This window comes from Melospiza georgiana, chromosome 2, assembly GCF_028018845.1.
Source record: "Melospiza georgiana isolate bMelGeo1 chromosome 2, bMelGeo1.pri, whole genome shotgun sequence".
Taxonomy (NCBI): Eukaryota; Metazoa; Chordata; class Aves; order Passeriformes; family Passerellidae; genus Melospiza; species Melospiza georgiana.
In genome coordinates, this window is record NC_080431.1 from 69,647,981 (window position 1) to 69,674,253 (window position 26,273).

The 26,273-nt window shown below is 43.1% G+C and overlaps 2 protein-coding genes and 1 long non-coding RNA gene across 3 annotated transcripts in view; all 3 read left to right on the plus strand.

Annotated features, from left to right (window-relative positions):
- Positions 1-1,671: 1,671 nt before the first annotated feature.
- On the plus strand, positions 1,672-16,351 carry CCDC82 (coiled-coil domain containing 82). Its single transcript, XM_058045479.1, has 8 exons — positions 1,672-1,768; positions 1,894-2,460; positions 2,952-3,183; positions 4,346-4,438; positions 6,437-6,561; positions 7,115-7,285; positions 12,535-12,720; positions 13,276-16,351. The coding sequence occupies exons 2-8, from the start codon at positions 1,915-1,917 to the stop codon at positions 13,339-13,341; spliced, it is 1,419 nt and encodes a 472-aa protein (XP_057901462.1). The 5' UTR covers positions 1,672-1,768; positions 1,894-1,914; the 3' UTR covers positions 13,342-16,351.
- A 4,664-nt stretch (positions 16,352-21,015) lies between these two features.
- LOC131097101 (uncharacterized) lies at positions 21,016-21,861 on the plus strand. The gene is made up of 2 exons (XR_009116038.1): positions 21,016-21,164; positions 21,352-21,861. It is a non-coding gene; the product is annotated as an uncharacterized LOC131097101 (long non-coding RNA).
- Positions 21,862-22,299: 438 nt separating this feature from the next.
- Positions 22,300-26,273, plus strand: part of MAML2 (mastermind like transcriptional coactivator 2) — a 209,605-nt gene continuing 205,631 nt past the window's right edge. Inside the window, exon 1 of the mRNA XM_058018572.1 lies at positions 22,300-22,695. Within this exon, the coding sequence (XP_057874555.1) occupies positions 22,300-22,695 (396 nt within the window). The remainder of the gene's footprint in view (positions 22,696-26,273) is intronic.

A 26,273-nucleotide genomic window follows, 5' to 3' on the forward strand; every position in this document is an offset into this window, starting at 1 on the left:
AAAAAAATATAAAATTGGATACAATATAATTTGGTTAAAATAAGGGATAATTTGGTTCCAATAATAGCACATAAGCAAAAATAACCGTGGGGTACGTAGGGCAGAGTTCAGTGACCCTTGCCACCTCACGTACAAGCTTGCCAGGTGAAAATCACCCCTTATATGCCATGTGTCAATGCCATCTCCTCCCATTTTCGGTTCGTCATATCTCTATCTCCACCCTCATTACCACCCTTATCACGCATGCGCCGCCACTCGGTTTGGTGGTCGCACAAGTCTTTGGGGGTCGTTTGGGATGAAGACCTCTCCTCTTCCTCTTTGTCCTTTAATTCACCTTTGGGTCACACATGAGCACCAAGCCAGTACAATGTAAGCCAAGACTAACGTATCACTGCATCTACCTATCAAGGCAATAAATCCCTTATAATTAGCATTTTCTGGGACCCAACCGGGTTCTTGTTCATTTTTAGCAACTGTATCTTCAGCTTCTTTCCTGTGGTCCTTGAGAACATCTGCTGGGAAAGGGGAGGGGGGGGGGGGGTTGGAGCCCCTCCTTTCCCTCTCTCTTTGGCATTACAACTTTTAACTTATTTTATTATTCCCAAATATTAATTACTGTATCAATATTGATTACTGTTTCAATTTTTATCAGCACGAGTCATACCTATTTTCCACACTATTCAAAGATGCTTTATGCAGAAAACCAGCAGAAGCTCATTATTCACAGAGCCATAGAATCGTTAAGGCTGGAAAAGACCTTTAGGATAATCAAGCCCGACCACTGGCCTAGCACTACCACCATGTTCACCATTAAAACCTGTCCTCAAGTGCTGTGTCTACGTGCCTTTTGAAGGTTTCCAGGGATGGCAACTCCAACACTTCCCCGGGCAGCCTGCTCCTTTCTCCTTTCAGAGAAGTTTTTTTTTTAATGTACAACCTAACACCCCCCCCCCCCCCCCCGGCACAACTTGAGGCCATTTCCTCCTGTCCCATCCTTGCTACGCCCTTCTTTCAGGCAGTGGTAGAGAACGATAAGGCCATTCCGAGCCCACTTTTCTCCAGGTCAAACACCCCAGCTCCCTCAGGCACCCCTCACAAACCCACCGGGTTTGCTCCCAGGGCTGCTGAGGGAAGCTCCTGTGGTGGGGAGCGCCCCAGACCAGGGAGACCCCTGCCGGCCCCGCTGCGGAGCTGCCGTACCCCACAAGCCCACGCAGACTTTTCTCGGGGATGCACCGAGGACGGGCACAGACAATTAAACCACCACACGACGGCAATGCCTGAGGCCTCCGGGTGAGGCACGGGGAGGGCGCCGAAGCAGGACTCGAACTCGCCACCTCTACGTCACCAGCCACTGCGCGCCAACGCATACAAACCCTCCTCCCGACCCCCTCCGCGGCGTGACCGCACTTCCGTAAACATCGCGGCGGCATGAGTGACAGGTGCGGCGGCCAATCGCGATGCGTGCAGCAGTGGAGGGGGCGGGAGCCCGCGCTTGGCGGCTGAGGCGGCGCGCGGCGGGAAACGGCGGCGCGCGAGCTGGGGTGTCCCGAGGCTCGGGAGCGGCCCCGAACGGCCCCGGAGCGGGAGCCGGAGCCGGAGCCGGAGCCGGAGCCGGAGCCGGAGCCGGAGCCGGAGCGGCGCCCCAGACCCGAATCCTTCCTCCGTGCAGCCACGCCGAGCCGGGCGCTTCTGCGCGTCCTGAGCGAGGTGCAGCCTCTGGAGAAGTTGCTGTGCGCGCTGAGCGCTGTTCGGTGCCGGTTTACGAGTGAGTCTCTTAATGGTGCTGCTAAGTCATGAGCATGCGGAGCAAAATGTACTCCTTTTTTTTTATTTTCTCCCCTCTGAATAGCACAGTGTAACAAGTGCTTTGTTCTGCCAGTTTATATTTAGGTGTGTTGCTACAGCTTTCCGATGGGGGTAAAAACAGCTGTCAAAAGATACGAAACAAGAAATAAGAAAGAAGTGGCATCACCCAGATCCCGAGTGGATTGGAGACGCACTAGAAGGGCGCTCATACTGCCGGACAGCAATGACGAATCCTCAGCCGCCTCTGAGGAGGAGGAGGAGGAGGAGTCTGCCTCATCCGAAAGCGAAATAGATGAGAAGCATCCGGCGGCTGTGGAGCGCAGCCCTCCCGATCAGCAGGAGAAGCGCCACAGCGGGGAGGCAGCGGAAGATGGGGACGATGAGTGCGTTGTGCCTGGGAAGCGCAAGAGGCTGAGCGCCTCCGTCATGTACGACAGCGATGGAAGCGAGGGCAGTGACATACTTGTTAGAAGGGTCTCTGCCAAACGCCGCTGTATAATGGATGACGATGAGAGTTGCGAACAGCAGCCTGATAAAACGTGCCCCACAGAGAATGCTTCTGCTAGCAGGAAACAGAAAGTGCTCGCAAAATTGAAGGAGCTTGTAAGACAAAGCACAGCGCGGAGGTCCTGCAGCAGTGCAAGTTGTGAGGTCAGGGTTTTATCTTTGAAATTTAATTGGAGGAAATCCCCCCCTCCCAAAAAAAAAATCTCAGGAAAGGGTAAAGAGGTACAAATCGGTTGGATTTTTTGTGTTTGAATGCATGACAAACGAGTAATTCTGTAATATTTTAACAGTCACATTAACTGGATAACTATTGACTGCTGAAAATCTATCAAGTTCTTTTTATCAGGAAGCAGAATACTTGCTGAAGTATTAGAGTCTTAGGGTCAGTCTTATAGGTCTGTTAGCTTAACTCCTAGAAGTGGACTGAAGAGAGGTACATGGATGGAAATGGCTAATTTAAAGCTGAAAGTCTTGTCTAATACAGAATTGTGCATTTTTTGGAAATGTGTGCTTTCTTGTTAGTTGAAAAAATAATTGTTTTAGATGGTCAAAAATCTTAGCTGGTGTATGTAGGATTTTGTCTGTGCAAATACTGAAAATTCTTGTGTTTGAAGTACTTTTTAAAATTTAATTAGGATTCTAATGGTGAAGCAATGGAAGAGGAACCATTCTGTCAGTTGCCCCTCACACCTTCAGAAGGCAGTGAAACTGATGGTGACAGCATGAAAGATTTTATAGTAGAGGAAGAGGAAAACGATGATGGTAATGACATTGACAACACAGAGCATGTGAAGAATGAAAATCAGCCACATCAAAAGCAACCAAATCCATCAAACAGCGAGCTGCTGGCACACTACATCCCACAGTGTAAGATCAAAATTAGTGATAGTTTTTCATTTATAACTAGCTCATAGTACTGTAATAAAAATTAATGGGCTAAATACAAGTGCTAAAGAATAGGATAGGATATTTAAAAGCAGATACCTGAAAGCTTTTAATTTATTATGAAAGTATTCTGATTTCCACAATAAACTTTTGCAGTCTTTAAATATTTAATTAAAGAGAGGGTATAAGTTGGAAGGAAGAAAGTGAAACCTTATTGCACAATTTTTTTTTTCAGTCGGTCTGATTTAGGATGAAGTAGACTGCCTATGATGCATTAATTCCTGTGGAGACCTGAAGGCATCATCCTTCATCCTACAGTCTTGTGGTTTATGCTAACAGCAGCTATGTTAATCTGTCCAAATTCTGTTCTTGCTACAGGTTTAGGCTTGGGATTTTTTTTGTTGTTGTTGTTTTTCTATTTTGTTTTGGGGTTTTTTATGTATTTTTATTCTGTGGTGGCAAGACTTGGGACCAGAGGTCTAGTGGGGTTTCTGACTTCACTGGCCAATCTCTGCTGAATTCCACAGAGCAGGAAAATTCTTCAAGTTGTTCTTTTATGAAAACCAGTTTCTGGATGGAGCAGAGAGATTTGAAGCAAAACCTTATGCAAGTTATTTTCTTCCGTATTTTGTTGTTCAGAAGTAGGTTTGTAGTGACTGGACAGTCAGTGATCGTTGTAATTGTTACAAGCATTTGTTGTATTTCTTCCCCAGTGAAGACCTCAGCAGAATTGTATTTGAAAAAAAAAATAACACAACAAACAAAGTGCAAGCAAAAAAACTCATGACCACAACATAAGCTTGGTCTTTTCTGATTTATATTATTTTCTGCTATTTGTAGAATAAATTCTGCACTTTTCTTAGTGTTTGTAGGTCTTGCTGTGGACTCTTCTTGCTGGAAGCACATGTGACTTTAGAATGCTAAAATTCTGTAGGAACAGTGGGATAAGAAGCACAATTTTAAGGCGAAATCCTGTGGGTGTGTATGTTGTGCATTGAAATTATTTCTAAATCTATATTTAAATAACTTTAAAACTATAAACTTACAATACTGGAGAAGAATTCTTCTTACGGGACTTCTAACATGACTCTTTTTTTTTTTCCCCTTCTTTTGGTAAATTTTGGTTGTATTGCTTTCTTCCCAGTATCTCGCTGTGATCATTATGTACACTTCAAAAGAATAGTAAAGGCTTTCCTCATAAATGCAATTGATGACACTTTTCTGAGCTCATTATATGGTAAGTAAATTTCTTTAAATAATATATTAATGCATTTGAAGTTATACAAAGCCATTTGTTCTAGGGAAGGGTGTTTTTCCCGATAATAGAACTGAGGGTCCTGAAATCTGTGATTTTCCTGCTATATAACTTTGGTGGGGGAGAGCAGAGGGGACTCTATCTGAAAATGATACAGTAATCTTGGAAAAATGTGTAGACTTAATTCTTGAGCACGGAAGGCTCGAAATGCCTTCTTGAGATGTAGGAATGTGTTTTTGTGTTCCTAATCAGTAGTAGCCTTTCCAGCATGAAAACCAAATTAGTTTCAAAGCAGATACGTCAATGGAAACATTGCAAGGTCAGCTGGTTTGTCAAAATGTCTTATACTTCACAGCTTTTTTTTTTTAGGAATTTGATAGATTATAAAGGCTTTTAGTTATGGAGATGACTCTATATAATTTTTTCCCTTTTTTTTAACACATCAGATAAATAAGCTTCAGCTGCAGTCAGTACTTGTCTTACTCTTTCTGAGGAAGTGCTTCTTGGCATTTGGCCTAGTGGGGCTGAATAACACCTCATACATAGTTTTATAAACCCTGTAAAGATGGGATTAAGGAGAGGACTCTCAGTGTCAGATTATGGAAGGAATTAGTGAAATGCCAAGAGTGGAGGTTTTGGTGTCATCGAGAATCTAGAGGGAATGGAGAAACTGAAGTACACCACAGACCTCAGAATAAAGGCTGTATACTCTTGGAGCTAAAAAATGTCTTTCATCTACCACTGCTAGTTCTTTCAGGTGTTTGGTTTGTTTTGTTTCAACGAGTAAAAACAGGCCTTTGAAAAGTAATAAGTAAGCACTGCCAGATTAATGTTGTAATAGCTTCCTTCTATTTCAAATGATATCTGCTCAATAAAATGTAACAATTTACTGCCAAGTTGCTGGAAGTAAATGAGCTCTGCAGGTGAGCTGGAGGTTGTACATGAACATTGTATGAACATAGCCTAGCATTACAAAATGTATTTTTGTAACATAGAATGGATTGCTCTGAGTTAATGGAAGTGAATCTCTTCATTAGTTTTGACTCAAGAACAGCTGTAACTCCAATACTATAGTATTGGAGTTCACACTTGCTTTTTATTGGGAGGGCTTTTGTTTTGTGGTCTAGCACAGCCTCTTCAAGGTCATACTGCAAATGTGTGTGTAAGTGAATATGGAAAATAGTTAATTGCAATTATGGTGGCTATAATGATAATTAACTATGTTTATATAGAAAGCTGGATAGCCAGTGGCCCTTCTCAGGTCTGCCTTTTTTTTGGATAACAGCTTTGCTAGAAGGCATGGGAGGGTAGCTGAATTAAGTTTTCTGTCTGTACACACTGAAGTTCCAGGGCAGTGTGCATTGGCCTCCATCTAGGGAAGTCCTGTTTAATTCCTGGAGTCCAGCATGTATTTGGGAAACAGTAATAGTGGTAGTTTTACTCATCCTCATGCTTTTTTATTTATTTTGCTTGAGTATTTGGAAGTACATCTGACTGTGCTAGTAAAGTAAAGATCACTTTCTCTGTGATCTTTGTAAGTGACAAAGAGAGTTGTTGAAATTTCTGCTCTGAAGTAGCTCAAAGCAGTTTGTTTGTGGATTCCGACCACTTCCCTTATACATTTCAGACAAATTAAACAGGTTTGTTGAAAAGCATGACATTCCACCACATGCTTCCTCCTTTTCTGTTGTTTTAAATAGGATTGAGTGAATGGATCTCCATTTGGGATGAGAGCTTTTAGCTTTATTGTAGAATTTGTGCTTGTACCCCTTTTAAATAATAAAATATATCCTTTTAGCAAGATGCATGGATTGCATGGATCACTTTTATGGGTAACAGTAGCAAATGCATTCAATAACAGTTTAGTAAAATCATTCATAATTCTTGGTATGCAGAAGCATAATGTCCTTGAAAATTTTATCTAAAGAGCTTGTACAACGTAGGGTGGTCAGCATATTAGTGATGATTCTCACTGAACAGATGGAACAAGACAGAAGAAGTATGCACAAGAGATGCTGCTCTCACTGCATTATTTGGATGACCGCTTCGTTCAGCCTCGCCTTGAGAACTTGATCTGTAGAAGTCGCTGGAAGGATCGATACAAGGTATCTAGATCCTACTCTAAATGCTGAAATTCTCTGTGAAGGTGCAACAATCGCTATAATTATATTTCCTTTTTAATAGCAACTATTGTTCTTTAACTTAAATAATTTGTTTTGGTGCTTATATAAATATCACAAATATTTTACATGTTGATAACCAGACAAACATTCAGGTAGCAGAAAAGAATCTGTTCTCAGCTACCTGAATGTGTCTCCTGCTAACTTCAGCAGTTGACATTTGAGGAATTTTTTGTCACTTGCTAAATGTTCTAATAAGATTTTTTACTCCTCCCACAAAAAGGTAAACAGTATGTTAATCATGAACTTTCTACTACTACAAAAAATAGGTCAGTATAGAGCAATTAGTTGTTGTATGTATCTTACTAGAAGAGAATTAGTGTCATGGGTGTGATGATTTAGTGATCACTGTAATAATGAAATTTTGTTTCATTTCTATTGGACTAATTTTGTGTGAGTGCAGAGCACTCAGTAGCCTGTTAGAAGCATCGTTCAGTTTGCAGTGGTTCTTTAATGTTATTTGGAATCTGTTTTACAGGAGCGTGTGGATTGTTACCCAGATGTTCGCATAAGCTTGCAAAGTGCACAGAATATGTCTTGTCAGGCCTGTGAGCTGAAGCGGTGGTGCAAGTTCAATGTAGTGCTCTCTGGAAGGCTTTATAATAGTAAAACTTTGGAAGTGGATGACTTCATGTCAGGTGATAAACAGGTAATTTCAGCACTATATTTTCACTATATTTTTCAGGTTTATTTTTAAGTTTTTCTTTTATCAGGAAAATAAATCAGATGTTTTTCTGTGACCTTTGGTTTTGCCTGCATCACAATGACCCTTGTGCTGTTTCCTCCCCACATCTACCTCTTAATGAAAAAGCCCTTCCTTTACCTTTGTGTGTGCTTATAATGCCCTTAAGACTTTCCCAGCAGGAATCTTGCATTGATTGGTGGTCAGAAATGCTGTAAAAGTAACTTTCTGTATGAGGGACACTCATTGCCATTGTATGATTGATTGTGTTTTCTATTTTGGTGCAGGTAAGGTTTGTTCAACATTGGGTTGCTAGGTTTACTAATTCTGTGCCTGCTCTGCCTCTAGCACTTGGAGGGTCCACGTGCACTCCAGCAGTTCTTATTTGCTCTAGGTTCAAACTCTGAGTGAAACAGTGCAATGGTCATTCTAGCAGTCCAAGTGTGACCTTGTCAAAATTTATTGCTTCATTCTTCAGATGTTTTTCCCACATCTGCTATTTGCCATGTAGCTATTTAGTCAGGACAAATTATCTTGGCATCTCAGATGCATTTACACTTGCTGATCTCCTTTCAAGAAAACTTGTTCCTAGCTACATCAATACATTTTATTAGAGCCTTTTCCCCATTACTGCATTATCAGAATTACTTGTCCAAACTAGAGAACACTTCCATTTAGGTAGTCTTCCAGCTATTTCTCCCTCAGTTGTCACTTCTATTGGATTAGATTTTTTTTTTTAACTAAAAGGCATCCTTCATGTTGTTACATAATGTTCCATTAGGCAGTCATTTTAGGTGATTTAATAAGTCACCTAAAATATTTTAATAATAGCCTAATACAATTTTATTTCACAGCTGAGCCTTTTTGAAAACCTTGATTCTCAAGAATCTGGGTGCTTCTAATATTTAGAGACCTTCCCTTCAAAATTACATCTATGCAAAATTGTTATGATTTTTAGGTATGCATATGACCTTCAGTAATGCAATTCATGACCTCTTATGATAAATTCAAAGCACTTGATTTGTCAAGAATAAAATATTGCTACAGTTGTTTTACCAAGCTGATATCCAAGTTCTGCCTTTCTTCCCTTTCAGGAGACACAGATGGTATTTTATTTGTGAGTGTAAAATAATTCTTGAACACAGCTGAAGTTCCTCACAGTATTTGTTGAAAACAAAAAAGTTTCAGAAGCAGAGGTTTTTTAAGTATATTTGGTAGTGAGGTATAATAAGATTTCTTAAGTAAAAATAAAGTGAAGCCCTTGCCAAACAGAAGTATACCTTACTGAAGCTCAAACCTGTGTTGTTTGGGTGTTTGCAAATTCTTTAATTTACAGATTTGAGAGCTGTCACCATGATTGTCATTTTGTCATCCTACAGGCTCTGCATGTAATGCAGGAGCTTAAAAATATTTGACAGTTTTTCTTATATTACAGACCCTTCTGAGCAGCAGTTGCTGATATTCTGTTTTGAAAAGTATGTTTGTGCATGATAGTCAAGAAAGCTAGGCTTTTCCAGCAATGCTTTTCCCCTTTTTAATCCTGTTTATTGGAGTAAAATAAGTCCTCTGCAATCATCCCGGCACTGATACTGCAGTCTGTCATAGGCATTCTTCCTTACATACTGATCACTAATTTAAAAATACTCAGTTTTTCATGAGAAGTGTGTGCCTTACCTAACCTAACAGAAATAATTAGTGAACTAGCACAAGAATTTAGTCTTTACCTAACTTTCAGCTTAACTGTGGACATAACAGTAGCACTTCCCTCACTTCTGACCAAATGTTGTCCTGCATATAAAGTGTTGGCTATTTTTCACTTTGGAAAAAACTTGAAATATCCTATGGAATACTGAACTAAATTGCTAGTTCATTTTTGTCCTGTTCGGCTTAGCAGCACAAAAGGAGAGCTGTTTTTACCCTGTGTACACCAGCATCTGGGGATGTCTGCTATGTGCCTGCTCAGTATAGCTCAGTGGCTGTTAAGGAGGCTCAGGAGAGAGGGTAATTGAGCACTTTCCAGTCATTTTTGATAGTATCTTGTAATGCAACATTTGTGTTCTTATGGTGACCTGCAGATTAGACTGCTAAAAGTACTGTTCTCAAGTTGTCTTTAAAGCTCTGCTGGCAGTGCATTGAGCAACTTGTCCTGCCAATTTAGAAAAAATATAAAAGAAAAAGAGGCTCACGGAGCTGCATAAAACTGCCATTTCTCAAGCCTAATTGACTGATAGAGAAGGCAGTTCAGCACTGACAGATCAGAATGAACAGAAACACAGAACAGTAGTTGGACTATTTTCTATAGATTTGTTTGAAAATACCTGAGAAAAGTGGATGTGAAGAGAACAAAAACAGACCTCCAACCTCTTTCTTCTGCATAAAACTTTCCTTTTCTCTCATCTCTGAAGTATTCTGCTTTGCCAGTAGAAATAGAAGAGAAACAGCTGTTCCAATTTTGCTTAGGCTTGCAGTGATTGTTCACTGTTTAGGTGCCAATTCTCATTTTCCCCTGATCAGGGAGAATCACAAGGTTTAGAGATATAAGTGTCCCCCACACTTCCTTGCTTCCTATGTCACCTGGTTTATAAACTGTTTTCTACTTTGTCTTGGTGTTCTGTTTATAAACAGGCTTAGAGGACATGGATTTAGTCACTACATGTTGTGCTATTGTCCAACCATGCTCCTACATTCCATACAAAGTGATTTAACACAACTTTGGCTGATAGGGCCAGCTTGAGTAGATAAGTTAAGCATTAACACAGAGGGACTGAGAACTGTGAGGGGAAAAAATTAGAGTACAGTACTGAGATTCTTTCCAAAGCTGCATTCTGAAATAGCATTGTATTTTTAGACTATCTTTCTTGCTTAAAAACACAATACATAGTTACATTTATATGATATTTAGCTATTTGCCTTTGGCATTTCTCCATGTCGCACATAAATAAGCTATGAAACTCTCTGCCACAGGAGATTTTGGAAGGGAAGAATACTATTGGATCCCAAAACAATTTAGACAGGTTCTTGGGGAAGGTTCTTTCACACTATGGAACATGATATCTGGGATGATACAGACAATCTTAACTCTTGACTGCCAGAAAATGTGCAGTAGTCTTATGATCATCCTAATGTTTGTGCTGGATCTTATACTAACTTCCTACATATCTCCTGCTAGCTGTTGTCACAGGGGAGAAAACTGGGCCACCAGTTTGATGTAAGATGGTATCTCCTATTTTATATCACCTAATGTTCCAAATGCCACACCTCATTGCTTGGGATCCTTGAAAAGTTGTGCAATGCTCTACAAAACACTGGCAGCTCAATTCTTCATTGCTGCAGTATTTGAAATGGTGCTTCTGGAAATTTGAATTAATCAGCATTAGTTGGTAGGTCTTGCACTTAAGAAGCACCTGCAGCACCAAACAAGCCTTAGTTTTTCAGTTTTGGGGATGTTAGAAAATGGAGCTCTATATAGGTATAACATTTACATGATCAGTAGAGACTTAAAATATAGTAATAGGCATTTTTATCTCAAAATGTTTAAAATTTCAGTAAATAATAATTTACTGTAGGTCAGATCAAAAGTGCTTTTAAGTGAGTTTGTCTCTTTTGACTTAACTGATACTATGCCTGATGATATCCACTGAGCTGCTGATTAATATGTTTAAGAAATTGAGATATAATCATATAGTTAAGAGAATCTATAACACACACATATAAATTCCATTTACATAATCTTTCAAACTACACTTTTCTGTCACTTTCATTGTCAGCAGATAGAGCTAGTGCTAGGTTGCACAGGTAGGTCAGATGGTCTGGGGAACTGCTCACAGATGCAAACATTTGGTCATGCATTCAGAAAAGCTCCCTGAAAATGTGAATTGTAAGTATTAAATAAAGCTTAACCTGCTTGTAATTTGAGAGTATTTGGATTATTAGCAATAAAAGGTATCGCTTTTGTGGCTCAGAAGAAATAGTCTTGCTTAAAATTTAGTTGATTCTTATATATATATATATGTATGTATGTATATCTGCATGTGATGTGAAACAACAATGCAATTGCAGGTAGCTTGCATTACTAATGCAGAGAACTTTAACCATTTACATACATGTTATGGAAAGGTGTCACAAGACATCGGTTCAAAACAGGCACATTTTACCATTTGGTTACCTATAAATACTGCTGTGAAAAAACTGAAATAATTCAGTTCCATCTTTTCTGCATGAAAATCATAGAGGTAAAACTGGTAATAACTGGGAGACGCAGAGGTTTTATTTTCTGCACCATCATAGCTTAGCTATTCCTCCCAGACAGTTGCAGATTAATGTTTGTATTGTATAAAGCTTCAAGTTCAGATTTCATTTTTTTGAAGTTCAGCCTCTTCATTTATTAAGTGCTGTGAGGTGTCACCCTGGTTTTTTGAGATTTTCTAAGCCTTCTGATGTTGACATTCTTGTAGTGAACTTTCTCACACGCTTTCTGTAAATAACTCATTGTTTTTCATTCCTTTATGGAAGAAGAGAGAGTTGATAGACTGTTAGTTTGACCTGTGTCATTGCAGAGGTGTCACTGTCACCTTCCAATCCACTGTCACTTTTGTAAAACTATAAATATTAGAGTCAGAGAATAAAACTTCCCTTTTTTTTCCTTCACCTTGAGAGATGTGGTGTACTTGTGTTCTTTTGTGTCCGTCAGCAACAGTGAGGTGTATGCCTATATATGTTTATATGTATTTCTTGACGAAATATTGTATGTTATTCAGTCTACAAAATGTTAAAACTGGTATTTCTTCTCCCTAGGAAGTACTTACATATTAAGCAAAAGTAAGCAAATAATTCCTCAGTAAGCAAATAATTTCTCTTCCCCTGCTTTCACAATATGATGGTTGTCTAAAGTGTTAGTGATTTTGTAACAAAGTTCCACCAGGAGATAGGAAAGATACAACCAATTACAAACATGATTGTGTTTGCAAGAAGACAGCACTGATAAGCTGACATTGCTTGGATTTGCTGGCTGCCTGCTTGCTCAAAAATCTTTCTGCTGTGGCTGTGAAAACTACATGGGTTTGTACTAATTTTATGCATGTAGTGTCATTCTGTTTATTTCATTATTCCAAACAATTTCCTGGACTGACTGGTTAAATCTTATTAGATTAGCCCACCAATTCTGTAAAGATAAATATGGTTCTATCCAAGGGAATGTTTTGTTTGCTCTGGCCTAGGTTTTGAAGGTTGGTACGGTGTGTGCAAATCGTACAAGAGTTTATCACAACTTGAAACACTTCAAGTACAAGTTATACATGGATTGCAGCTCCATTGTGGAATTGGATGGTGTTGAGGATGAACCAGTCAAAGACACTGTGGAGCGGCTTTTCAGCCACTTGGAAGAGACTGGGTGGATTCAGAAGGTATGACTGTTATTCCCTGTATTCTTTTCCAAGCAGATGAAAGTAAGTTCTGATAAAATGTCTGATTTAATGGATCAGTTCTGAGTTACTGTTCATCAATAGTACAACTCAGTTCAACCATTCCCCCATTTCTCCTGACCCAATGTTTCAAGCAGTGGTGTGCTGCTGTGCTCACACAGAGTTTGTATCAGCTTTTGACATGAAGCTTTTTGACATCTGCGTGATCTCTGGGCTGTGGTGGGCTGGCCCCTGTTTCATTTAAAAGCAGCAACATAACAAACTTGAGCTGTAACTTAGAAAGATGGGAAAGATGTACATGAGACACAGCAAGAGTATTTTAGAATTCTGTTTACACTGATGAACTTTTAATTGTTCAGAACCACTTCGTGAACTATTTTAAGACAATTTGTAGTACAATTGTATTTAGTATGCTTTTAGATATAGCCTCTAAATCGTTATTGGCATGCTTGGTCATGTGTTGAACAAGAAAAGCAGTGTCTGCATAATTCAGTTATTAAATATGGATAAATTGTACAAATTTTATTTCATTCACAGAGATACAATGATCTTGAAGATTACCTGGAAGATGCAGACAATTTCCAAGAAGAGAAAATTGATTAAGAGGTCATATAGCTCTTTGAAAGACATCTTTAAAAATGTGAATGGCCTACTTCATCTGCATGCACTTTATCTCTGCCTGGACTTCAAGACTTCTATGTAGGCTGTTACACGGAAATTCATATGCCTTTAAATTACTGTTTGATAATGTGCTGTATCTTTTTTTCTCATCTGTGTCAATACAAATCCAAAGTTTTACCAAATCAGTCCTTCCAGGCTTACTGCATTAATCACTTTAAGTTTCCTACTGTTAGAAATATCAGTTCAATGTCTGTTTACTTGTGGAATAAAATTTCCACCTATTCAGATTGAGCTGCATTGTAGACAACACAGGAGATGCTGCTATCTTTTGAAGTGGGTATATTTGGAAAGGTAAGGCTTTGTTATACCAGAACTTAGAACTTGCATCTTACCTTCCTTATTGCTCATTATGTACAAGTCAGTCCAGTCAGTTAGAATGATAATTACAACAAACAGGACCCAAATGCAAAGATCTATTTCTCCTCTGACGAATCAGTATAGACAGTTGCAAGGCAACAGAGGAAATATTCTGCAGTCCTGACTGCATTTGCAGCACAGTAGTCATTCCTCTCTTGAGAAAGTAGGTGATGAGTCACAGTATGGGCGTCATACAGACTGAGTCTGGCTCAGCCATTTAAATGAGCACATGGGCCCACATTGCTGTCTCTGATAAGTAGCTGGGGCAATTTACTGAGATTTTAAACATCGGGTTACATTGTGCAAACATAATGGCAGCACTTGGAGTAACCCTAAGAGAATGGGTTAATATGCCCAAGGAAGATAAGCAAGAATTCTTTCAGTGTAACTTAAGAGAAAGTAGGAGTTAGTCAGAAACAGGATGTATGGCTTACCATAATTGCATGAAACCCAAATCAGAGTAGATTTTCAAGGATTTTGGAAGGGTTTAAGTATGGTTCTGCGCATTCTGAAAAATTGGACAAGAACTGCAAATGTGTACTCACAGCCCAGAAAGTCCACTGTGTCCTGGGCTGCATCCCAAACAGCATGGCCAGCCGGCTGAAAGAGGTGATTCTGCCTCTCTGCTCTTCTGAAACCCTACCTGGAATGCTGCATCCAGTTCTAGGGTCCTGGCACAGGAAAGACAGGACGTCCTCCTTGCTGGAGCAAGTCCAGAGGAGGGTCCCTAAATTGATCAGAGGGCTAGGTGTGGATTGGCTGATAGAGTTGGGGTTGTTCAGTCTGGAGAAGGGAAGGCTCTGGGGGACCATATTGCAACCTTTAAGTATCTAAAGGGGGCCTACAAGGAAGATGGAGAAAGACTTTTTACCAAGGCCTTGTAGTGATAGGACAACAGGTTTTGAACTCAAAGAAGTAGGTATAGATAGACATAGGGGAAGAAATTTTTTACTGTGAAGTTGGTGAGGTGTCGCAGACATCTTTTCATGAAAAATCCTTTCCTTAAGATTTTTCCTCCTGAGAAGCTGAGAGGCCTCAGGAACAAAATGTAAACAGTGGTTATCTGCTGCTGTGGAATGCAACAGGTGGATCTGTGACTGGCTCATGTTGGTTTGTTTGTAATTAATGGCCACACAGCTGGCTCGGACTCTCTGTCTGAGACAGAAGCTTTGTTATCATTCTTTCCTATTCTGTTCTTAGCTGGCCTTCTGATGAAATCCTTTTCTTCTATTCTTTGAGTATAGTTTTAATGTAATATATATTATAAAATAATAAATCAAGCCTTCTGAAACATGGAGTCAGATCCTAGTCTCTTACCTCATCCAAGAACCCCTGTGAACACCGTCACAGTGAGGCACTGGCACAGGTTGCCCAGAGAAGGTGTGGATGCCCCACCCTTGAAGGCTGTTAAGGTTAGGTCAGGATGGGGCTTTGAGAAACCTGGTATATTGGAAGATATTCCTGGCCATTATGATTAAAGGTCCCTTCCAACTCAAATTATTTAGTGTTTCTGTCTCTATATTTTGGGCTGCATATAAAAAGAATCAGATGTAGCCTAAGAAAATTAAGGGCACAGTGTTTTGAAACCTACATCTTGCTGTATGCAAGTACTCTATTAGTCTTTTGTGGCTGAATAACTTAGTGAAAGATACTGTTAATACTCTGAATCATTTTAACATGTCACTCTCTCAGGAGCAAAACTAATGGAACCTGATTTCTCATAGATTTATCCATAAGAAGTCACCACATTTATTTTGCCACTTTACTGGGAACAGATACTCAGATTGGGTAGGCAACTGCTGCCAGATGTATTGCTTAACAATGAACATCTGCTGCCTTTTTACATAGAGATTCTACCTTAGATTTATCATTCACTACTCTTTTTCTAGCATTTGTTTTGAGAAATTAACTGCTTTTACTTTTTTAAAGACTTGAAATTCAGCAATATTTTAAATGCTATTAGGCTAAGTTGGTAGCATGAGTACTCCTTTCTACCACATACAGATACAAGATATACAAAACCAAGATGAAAATTCCCAGTAAACAGATTGAGACTTGCCATCAAGTAAGCTTATGTTGAAGATATTCTTTCCATACCTTATCTGTAAGTTAGACACATAAAATTCTGAGGTTTGGTATGTCTCATATCTATCTCCCTAGTTACCAAAGCTGAAGGTTTCCTTCTGTATTCCTTCTCCCCCCTCATCTCTGTTCTTCTGGGAATATTGGTGGGAACACACCCATCAACTTAAAAGTACTTGGGAATCCATCTTGAATATATCCATTTTAGTTATTGAAACCTCACTTATTTCTGTTAACAAAATCTTTGTAAAGTTTTGTTCACTTCTCTAGAACATAACATACATTTGGTGTACCTTAATTCTTACAAAGGAAAACCATTATGAAATGAGTTCTGTACCATATAATGGAATATGTCCTCTTAGAGCCTTCCTGACTGGTCCTAATTTTTGCTACTGTATGAATTTTCTGAAAACTCTCAAGACTATGAATTTGCTTTAAAATTTTGTTATCAGAATGAATAGTTGATCTCTCATTTTTCTACATTAAAACAATTCACTACAAAAATAAAGAATAAGTTTGTGAAACTCTGGCTTGCTGATTGCAGGTAATATTTCAAGAATAGATACAGTTTGATTGGAAATTGAATTGGTCCGTTCTGCTTGTTTTTTTATAGCCCAGACTTGTTCCTCACCTCCTCTTTATTCACCTAAAAAGCATGTGCTATCTACAGCATTTTTTCCAGATCATTGTTTTTTCTGTTGCTAGCAGGTATACAGAAGTATCCTGATGAAACTTCTAGGTAGAAAGTGCTTCCATAGGTTTACTAGTCTTGGCTGTGGTATCACCAGTGGGACTAAAAAAATGCTGTAAATTGAAAGCACTCATTTCTGTTTCAGTAAGAAACAGGTATTTGATTTGGCAGGAGCTGATGTTTTTGTGTGTGTTGTGTCTCTTAAACTCTGATATTCGCCTCACTGAGATGGGAGGAAGTGATAATACTTTTGTGGCTGTTGTTCTATCTGAAGTGTTTCTGAAAGACAGCAAATATGAAGTGTCATTACATCACTTTTACATTTGTCTTCACCACAGGAAGTTAAAAAATTCTTTGGTAGAGTAAATATGTAAAAATTTAGATCAGATTTTCCAGGTCTGTCTGCAAATGCTAGTACAGCATGAAGCACAAAGACTCTTACCCCTGAGACTTTCTATATATAGAATCAATCAGTAAGAATATTTCTAGCAGAAAAAAAAATGTGCAAATACCTAATGATGGGAGCAGTTAGAAATCTGACCAGTCTTTCATGCTTTTTTTTCCACCTCAGAGAAGCTGAATGGAGTTAGGAGGTGAGAGAATAAAATGTTTGTTCCAGTAGGACATTTTAAATTGTTTTTAGTGTTAATTTTTGAAGCAGTAGCTCCAATTAAGATAAAGTACCTGTCTTAATGGAACAATGAAGAGAGCTCAGTATGCTATTAGACTTTGCACGGGTGATTAATGATCATACTTGGAAATTACTTTAGTTCCTGTAATGTTTTGATAATCTGCTCCAGTTTAAGTTCTGTAACTAGAGACGGTGATAATGATGAAGTTCACACAAGGTATTTATGCACAGGATCAGGCTGACTAACATGATGTACTTCAGGGACAGGAGGTTCTTTTTGGTCTATATTCTGTCCAGTTCTTGCAGTGAAGTATGAAAAGAAACGATTTTTCTCCCTCTGTGTCCTTCAGTTTTTGGAAAGAAAGTTGTTTGCTAATAGTAGATAGCTGTTACTGCCACTTTTTCGACAGTGAAGGCTTCTCTTGTTTCCAAAAAGCAGCTATTTTTAGCACTTCAGCAGGCAATTACAGGCGATTCCCATGCTTAGCTCCTCTAGTTTACATTTATTTGGATAAATAAAGGCTTCTAGTTTTATCCATTTTTAAGTCTGTCTGGATAAACAGAGTGCGCTAGTGTGCCTGTGTGCTACACAAACACTTGTAAACACAATACCATTCCAAGAGAAATACCCAGCACACACAAAGTAGTCTTCAAAAAGTTGCCTTTCGGATTCTGCTTTGAGAAAAAAAATACCAATTTCTAATCTAAATTCAGAGATTAGACAAAAGAATGTAAAAAAGTATGATCTACCAGCCAAAGAGTAATATGAGAAATATGTGAAATTATATTAAAAGAACCTGATAATAACCCCATCAGTGGTTCCACTTCCCTGAATAGTTGATGTGAATTTTGGTAATTGTCTAGGTAGTAAGTGGTGGCATGGGATTGTTTGGGGTTTCTTCCCCTATTGTTCATTAAATAAGACATAAACACAGTTTCTATGGATTAATTATTATTAGTTTAAAAACCCAAAAACCAACAAACAAAATCCCAACAAACAAACATGAATGCTCTGTTCAAGATTTCTTACTTCACAGTTTAAATAAAGCAGCAATTGCAAGCAGCTTGTGCCCAAAATTTAAAGATGAGAAAACTGACTCAGGTGCAGTCAGACTCTGCTTCAAAGTTAAACAATTTGCCAGGTGAGCAGCATCGTACATGAGCCTAGCAGGGAATACCCCAGGAAATCAAAATGGCAAAGGGCAAAGAACTCTCACTGAAAAGTAAATAATGGAAACGGCTGACAATTCAAAGCTCCGAGTTCAGAAAGTCCTCTGTAGGATTGATATTAAGTATATGCCATTCCAGTGGAGTTAATGTAACTTTGAAGCAATTTGATATGTGATTTCTAAGCACAGAGGAATGAGGCATGTGCTGAGACTGAAGCATGCACTCAAGATTTTAGGTGACACAGGTTCAGCACAGTCTTTTTGTTCCATTTTGGAAAGCTATTAGCACGATGGGATGTCTATGGTGAGAATTCCTGGCTGTGAACCCAGCACAAATAAGTGCTTTTCTCATCTGGAGGGGGCTGCTGCTTTGGGAAACTCAGAGCTTCAACAGCAGTAGGGAATTCAAACATAAAAAAATGCTCAAGCATGACAGTTCAGGTGAGATTACAGTGTCAGGTAAAAAGGTCACAAATTAGTGTCAACAGAAGGAATAATGTAATTAATTGTTCAAGGACCTCTTAGGTTGTTTTATCCTGAGTGTGCTTATGAGAATGCCACTAATCGCAATGGATGTTACAACGTGTTAGGAACCGTTTGCTTTTAAGAAAATTGACAGCCAACCAGTCCAAGACTGATGGCAGTATCCAGTGGTTGGTGACATTCGCCAGGGTCTCCTGAACACAATTTGGGAAGCCGAGGGATGGCTGTGGGGTATTTCCTGCTCGGAAACACCAGGGGCAGCATTTGCTGCGGATTGAGCGAGCGGGGCTCGCCGCGCAGCCCCGCAGCCGCTGCCTTTCGCCTCGGAAGGGAGAGATCACACGCAGACCGAACTCTCGAGATGCTGCTTGGCAAAAAGCGCATCTTAAACGTCTCAAGTTAAAATTTAAAAAAATATTCTTTGCTTGGAAAGATCACTCTCTGTGTTCTATGAAGTCTTGTAAGAGCGAGAGAGAATTCCTCCAGTTGTCTTGGTAGCTTCCGGAGCAGAACCATGGATTTCATATTCCCACAGCCACTTTGAAAAACAGATAAGCCATCATTTAAAACACTCTCACTTATTCTCCATGAGATTCGTGTGTTACTGTTGCACATGTGTTCTGTGACTGACCCCCTTAAGCACAGTAATGACATCTGAGCTGTACAGAACAAATAAAAGCCCAAGCAAGGCCTGAAGCAAAGGTAACATTGTCTACTATTTTACAAACATTATAATTTAATTTTCCAGCTGTGCCAACCCACTGTTCTCAACAGATTCAAGCTACTGTTACATATCAAGTAATAACCCACTCTTCCTCAGTTGTTCAAGGTTAAACAACAACAAAAAACGCTTTTCCTGTTAGCAATAATGCCTTCCTCTGAAGGCGGCACAGCCCCAAACCCTCTCCCACAGACCTTATCCCTCAGCAAAGTCTCAAAGCATCTGCTGAAACAAACATGGGGCTGGAGGCTCTGGCTGATGCTCACCAAGCCAGAACCTGGAAACCCACATCTTGCAATAAACCCTGATGTTTGTTGCTGCATGAAGGAGACGGGGGTCATGAAAGTGAGGGGTTTTATATTTCCCGTATGTCTAATGCTGCATACCTTTTATATTCGGGGAGATTTTCCAGGAATGTGTCACTTCATCACTGGCATTCAAAGCATTTATTTGCATGACCTTGGAAGGGGATAAAAACACCTGAGAGGGTTATTGTCAGTTCCTCCTCATCCTCAGCTTAATGGTCTCGGTATGCTGAGATGAAATTTGTGTATTTTTCTGACTGGACCTGTTGCAGAACTGAAAGAGATAATGCACCCATCTACTAAGGGCTGTACAGTCCCAAAAGACCTTGGAGGTTTTCCATCAGGGATGTGTCTCTGCGTGCTTGGGGGCCATTTTTATTATTACCAGAGGTATTTGGGAATTTGGCTAATGCAGCCACAGTAGTACAACAGTATATTGCTTTAATAAAGCCGGCCAGCTCCCAGCTATTTCTGCATCCTCCTTTGCAGCTCACCTACACCAACACGCAGAACCTGACGGCTGCCAGTTGCAGCAAGGCCAGCTCGAGAGGCCAGATCTCGCAGTCTAAAATTGCCCTGCTCTAAATAGAGGAGCCGGGCGAGAGAAGCACTAAGCCTGCGGCTTTCCCGGGGAGGAACCACAGTGCAGGCGCTACGTGACTTGCCCCGGACACCCAAGAAGCTCCTGTCAGCGCCGGAGCTCCCACATCCCGAGCCTGACCTCGCGTCGTGCACTCGTCCCGTGCATGCGAGCGCCCTAGAACGCGCCGCCTGTTTTTATACCGTCTGTTCCAGAGAAATCCAGCTGGTAGAGGAGCGCAGCGCCGTGATTTATTTGAGAACTCCCTCGTACTCGCCTGAAGGCTCGCCGCCGGGGGAGGAAGGAGAGCGCGGGAGGCTGCGCTCCTCGGCAGCTGCTCCGCGCCCGGCCCGGCACCCAGGTAGAGGGCGAGGAGGGGAGCGGGGATTTCCTTGGCTTCCTCCCATGCTCGTACCTCCCGGGGAGCGGCAGCGGCAGCCCGACTCCCCTCGGCGGCCGCTGGGAGGCTCCGCGCCTCGCCCCGGCCTCGCGGGCGCCGCGTCCCCGGCCGCGCTGTGTGTCGGTGACACCCGCCTCCCGCCCCCGCTCCGCTCCGCGCTGCTCCGCGCCGCGCCGCGCCGCACGGAGGGGCCGCGGGCAGCTCCGGCACCGGCAGCGCCGACAGCGCTCCGCAAACACCCGCCCGCCGGCGCGGGCATGGAATATGCAAAAACACAAAGGAAAAGTGGCTGCTGGACTGTTCTGGGGGCAAAATGCTGGAAGTTTGTAAGTGCAACTCTCCGTTTGTAATTACTGTCTGAAGAGGGGCTGGGTTGCTTGTGTGGGGTTTCTTCCCCCCTCTTCCCCTTCTCCCCCCTCCTCCGTGCTTTTCTTGAAACTGTACTTGAAACTGTTCGATATCTGGGAGTAAAAGGGAAAGTACGCGAGAGGAGTTCTTTGCCTGTGTCCGTAGCTTGCTGCTTAATACTAAGCGGGGAGATGAGCACTGAAAGCAATACGGATTTATCCAGTGGCTGACTTAAGTGAAGGCGAATCGTGGTTTGGAAGTCCACTGACTGACATTGTTCCGGACCGGGGGATCTGTCTCTCTGATTTTTAGAGGAACTACAGTTTAGCGGCAGACAGCCGGACACAGTCACCACGCCGCAGAGTGGCCAGCAACGAGCGGGCGAGAGAAGCGAGAAAGCACAAAGACTAAACTAACCCGACCCTCCTCCTCTTTCTCCTCCTTCCCCGGCTCTTTATTTGCACATTTACTAAAGACTTAAAAGAAAAAAAAAAAAAAAAAAAAAAAAAAGAGAGAGAGAGAAACACCCCAACAAACCCACTCCAGCTAACCTACGAAGATTAGATTTTCGGTCCGCCGGGGGTTTCTCCGCGCCGCCGACCACGGCAATGCCTTAAATTTTCACTTCAAGGAATAACACCCCCCGCTCCCCCGAAATAAAATAAACCAAATAAACCTGCCAAGTCTCACTCATTCCCGACGGAGAGCTCCTTCGTCCAGGGATTCATTTTGAAGGCAGCGGCTCGCTTTATTTGGCTTTTTTTTTTTCCCCCGTTCTCTTCAGCCGGCGGAGCCCCGCCGTCCCCCCCTCACCGGGCGCCCCTCGGTCGGGGCTGCCCGGGCCCGACCCCCGCCCTTGCCGCCGGCCGATGCTGGCGCACCCCTAGCGACCCCCTCCCGCCCCCCGATCTGTCAACCCCCCGCGGGGCCGTCACCGCCCGGGGGCCGGGCGGGGGTGGGCTGGGGGCGCGGGGCTGACCGCCCTCCGCCCCGCCGCCAGCCCCCGGGCTCGGGCTCCCGCCGCTGCCCCCGCCTCCCCCCCCATCCCCCCCGCCCTCCTCCATGCGGCAGTGAGGACCGACCCATCCGGAGGGCCAGGACCGGCAGCCAGCAATGGGCGACACGGCTCCCCCCCAGGCCGCGGGGCTGGGGGCCGGGCTGCTGGGGGGGGGCCCGGCGGCGCCCCGGGTGCACAGCGCCATCGTGGAGCGGCTGCGGGCCCGCATCGCCGTCTGCCGCCAGCACCACCTCAGCTGCGAGGGGCGCTACGAGCGGGGCCGCGCCGAGAGCTCCGACCGCGAGCGGGAGAGCACCTTGCAGCTCCTCCACCTCGTGCAGCAGGGGCAGGGCGCCCGCAAGGCCGGCAAGCACCCCAAGGCGGCCGCCGCCCCCGCCGCCGCCGCTGCCGCCGGCGCGGCGCCCCCGGACTACCACCAGCACCTCCTCGGCAACGGCGGCATCAACGGGGAGCAGCCGGCGGGGGAGCAGCGCGCCTCGGCGCTCCTGGCGGTGAGTCACAGCGCCCGCTGCCGGCGGGGAGGCGCCGCGCCGAGCCCCCGCTCGCCCCGCGGGGCGCCCGCCCTGCCCGCGCCGTCCCGCGGGCCCGGCCGCGTCCGTGGGCTCGGCCCGCTGCGCCGCGGGGCGGGCCCTGCCAGGTGCGGGCCCCCGACGGCGTCGAGTGTGTGGGCGGGCGCCGAGCTCGGGGGGCTGAAGGCGTGTGTGTGTGTGTGCTCTTCGAAGGGATTTGGGACTGCTTGGGCGCTGCTTTGGGGTTTTTTACATCGTGCTGTGCACCTAAAAACGCGCCGCGCGCCTCTGCCGTGGCGCCTTGCCGAGGCGGTGACAGCGGCATCCCTGAGCAGGGCAGCGGCAGCCGACGCTGTCAGCGCGTCCCCGAGCGAGGGTCAAAAGTAGCGCTCGAGTATCACCCGCGTTCAGGATCCCTGCCCCGCTCCATCCCGTTCGCCAGGCCTTCAGGCACCTATTTTAGGTCGTTTCGCAGCCGTGCCCCTGGAGCTGGGGCAGTGCCTAAGCCCGGGCAGCGGGCACTGTCCGGAGCGGAGCGGAGCAGCTCCGAGCGCCGGCCTCGGCAGCGATGCCCAGGCTGTTGCTGTCACCCCGAGGGTTTCGCGGAGCAGAGTTACGAGAGTTTTCCAGGCACTGCCGCTCTGTAAATGATACGCTGACCTTTTTCAACTGGAAATTGCTCTGAACATGTCAAGGAGGCGAAGCCTTGTCTCCTGTTACTTTATTACGAGCAGTCAGTGCACCACGCTTTTGAAGACGTTTGCTCCGCTGTGCTGCCTCCCAACTCTTGATTCTCGGCACACATGCGAAACACTGAGAGGAGTGACTGCATCCTGATAGGCCCGCGGCTGCTATTCGAACAGCTGAAAATAGATCGCTCCCTCTGCTCCAGACATCAAACTTATCTTTCTTAGTGCCTGACGTATGCTAAAACGGGACCTTTGTGGTCGTTTCTCCCTCCTTACCCGTGCGGTGCGTGGATCGACGTTTGGGACTGCGTTACTCAGCATCATTCGTGAGGGTGATGATGTAAGCGTTAAATGCGATAACATTGTGTCCGAGGGGAGTTTAGGCGCTTCCACCTGACTCAGTGTTCAGATTAAATCTCCCCACATTCCTCGTCACAATCAAGAAAGCCATTATCTTATTTTTCCAGTGTGTATTAATGTAATGCTTTGCACTTGCCATATGGGGAAAAAAAAAAAAGGCTTTTACCTAATAGTGTACATCTCAGAAAAATTCACTTTCAGAAATCAGGCAACAGGCCTATGTGAGGGGGTTTTTTTGTTTGTTTTGTTTGTTTGTTTTGTTTGTTTGTTTTGAATATTATTTTTGCTAGTTGTTACTATTATTATGAAATAGCTGGAGACAGCTGTTTGGAAATGCTAAATGAAACAACTCCCAAGAAAATACTGAAAGATTTTCATCTTTTAAGTGCAGAGAGGTTGTTCTTGTTTCTGAGATATCACTAATGGCTATTAGCCTGCTGCTTGCTGGAGATGCTATGCACAGCCCTCGCTCTGTGTTGCATGTTGCATTACCTCCCAGAAAACTCCACATACACGTGACCTTGAGAAGCAAAAGGTCTGACAAAGTTCCCATCACTTTTGCACACCAGCCTTCGGTAATCATGCTGACAAGGTGTGTGACTTCAGTGAGCATGACATTTGGGGCCCTGAACCATGTTTTGACACCGAGTAAATGCTGGCTGATGGAACAGCATTGTTGTAAGGTGTCACTGCACATCCTCCCACTCTATGCTTGACACTGACATTTCCTCATTTGCTGCTCTGATTAGGAAACAGAGAAAGGCATTGGTTCAAAGTCACACCTCTGTGTTGCGGAGGTACAGCTTCTCCGTCCCAAGAGCTCCTTGCAACAGTGTTGCAAATATTAACAAGGAATAGCCAAACACAGTGTCTGAGTGGGGTGAATTAAAGTGGCTGAGGCTCATGCGGCTTTGAGGTAGTACAGCTTTGTTTTTCCTGTTCTTGAAAATTCAGAGGGCAGGACCAGGAAAGAACAGAGTCTTGCTTTTCCTCCAATATTCCAATTCCAGCAATAGCTGGAAAAGGAGTTATCCCTGCCGGTTATTCCAAGGGTACTAGAAGAGGAAGGACGAGGTAGACTAAGCCTGTTGTCCTGTGCATTGTAAATGGATGGGAAGAGAACAATCTCTAAGCAGAATTCATCCTCTCTGTAGTGATTCTCAAGAGGAAATCCAGTGCATGCCTTATATGTGCTATCCCTCTGATTCCAGATTTATTCCTTGCAGCAGACAGGGTGCTCAGGGTCCTGGAGCAAGGGGCAGCTCGGAGTTTTGTGGCAGGTACAGCTCTAGCGCAGGGAAGTACAAGACAGGAGCACGGGTTCGAGTCTCACTCTAAGCATGTGAGACTGGACACACAGCCGACTCCAAGGGGAATGTAAAGCTCCTTATGCCTTGCTGTAGATCCGCCAGTTTAAAAAAAACCCCACAGCTCCACACAGATAAGTGCAAAGGCAGTCATAACTCTCGCTGGGGAGCTCTGGCTACCAGGACGCTCTTTTGTCTGCAAAACCCAGCTGGGTTGTTTCCTCTGCTTTGCAGGTCCCACTGCTCTTGTTACACATGTGCCTGCAGTGTTTAGTGGCACTGGATGGGTCATTTACACAGTTGGACTCAAAAGTAAATATTTGACACTTGGTAACATTTGAAACAATGTTTCCTTGAACGTATCAAAGAGCTTGAAGTGATTATCTGACATTGTTGGTACTATTATTTGATAATTATCTTTTCCCAGTGGGCAGTTTAGAACTGGCAGAAGAGAGAGTTTTTAGAGGAGTTTGGTTTGGCCTCAATTTAACATTGTTACTTTGATTTTTGAGAAAGTATCTTTAGCAACAGCATTTTCTAATTGCTGACTGGAGATCAGATTTTTTTAGCTGGACCAATGAATGTGGGCGTGTGTGAATGAGAGATTTATTCTTCGGGACGCAGCTAGGGAAGCTTTTGTACTTTCTGCCTTCATGCATTTCCCAAGAGCTGACATTTGTTTATTTATGTGATGTTGTTACTTTTTGTGGTGCAGAGTGGAACAGATAAAATATTCTGTCTTTCTTTTATACATACATCTATATGTATGTATATGTCCTTCGGCACTTAGCTGTTTATACTGTTTACGTTATATGTAAACAGTTAGCTCTGGAGGGCATTCCTCAATGCCTTAAGCACTGAACTGGTAATACTAAACTTCTTGCATTGCAGTTTCAAGTCTCTGGCAGCCGATTCATCCCATCGTCCTTCTGACACAGGCTGAGCACTGCTCATTTTGCTCTGTGACAGCTGGGAACTCTATCTCATAGGCATTAGTGGATTATTCTCGCCAGGTCATTTCATTGCAGCCATCACCCCGGTGGCTCTGGGTGTGTTAAGCGATGTTTGTCATCAGTCACAGGTGACTTGTTCTACTTTCACCCATCTCACAGTTGTGCTGGATTTATCATCATTACAAGAATTCATTTAAAATAGAAATTAAATACATTAATATTTTCTGTACTTGAAAAGTGACTGTAAAAGT

Excerpts from the sequence above, each read along its gene's own strand:
- CCDC82 (XM_058045479.1), top strand. The coding sequence starts at position 1,915 with ATGGGGGTAAAAACAGCTGTCAAAAGATACGAAACAAGAAATAAGAAA. Across the intron at positions 3,184-4,345 it reads GGCACACTACATCCCACAGT|TATCTCGCTGTGATCATTAT; the intron begins GTAAGATCAAAA and ends CTTTCTTCCCAG. Across the intron at positions 6,562-7,114 it reads GCTGGAAGGATCGATACAAG|GAGCGTGTGGATTGTTACCC; the intron begins GTATCTAGATCC and ends TCTGTTTTACAG.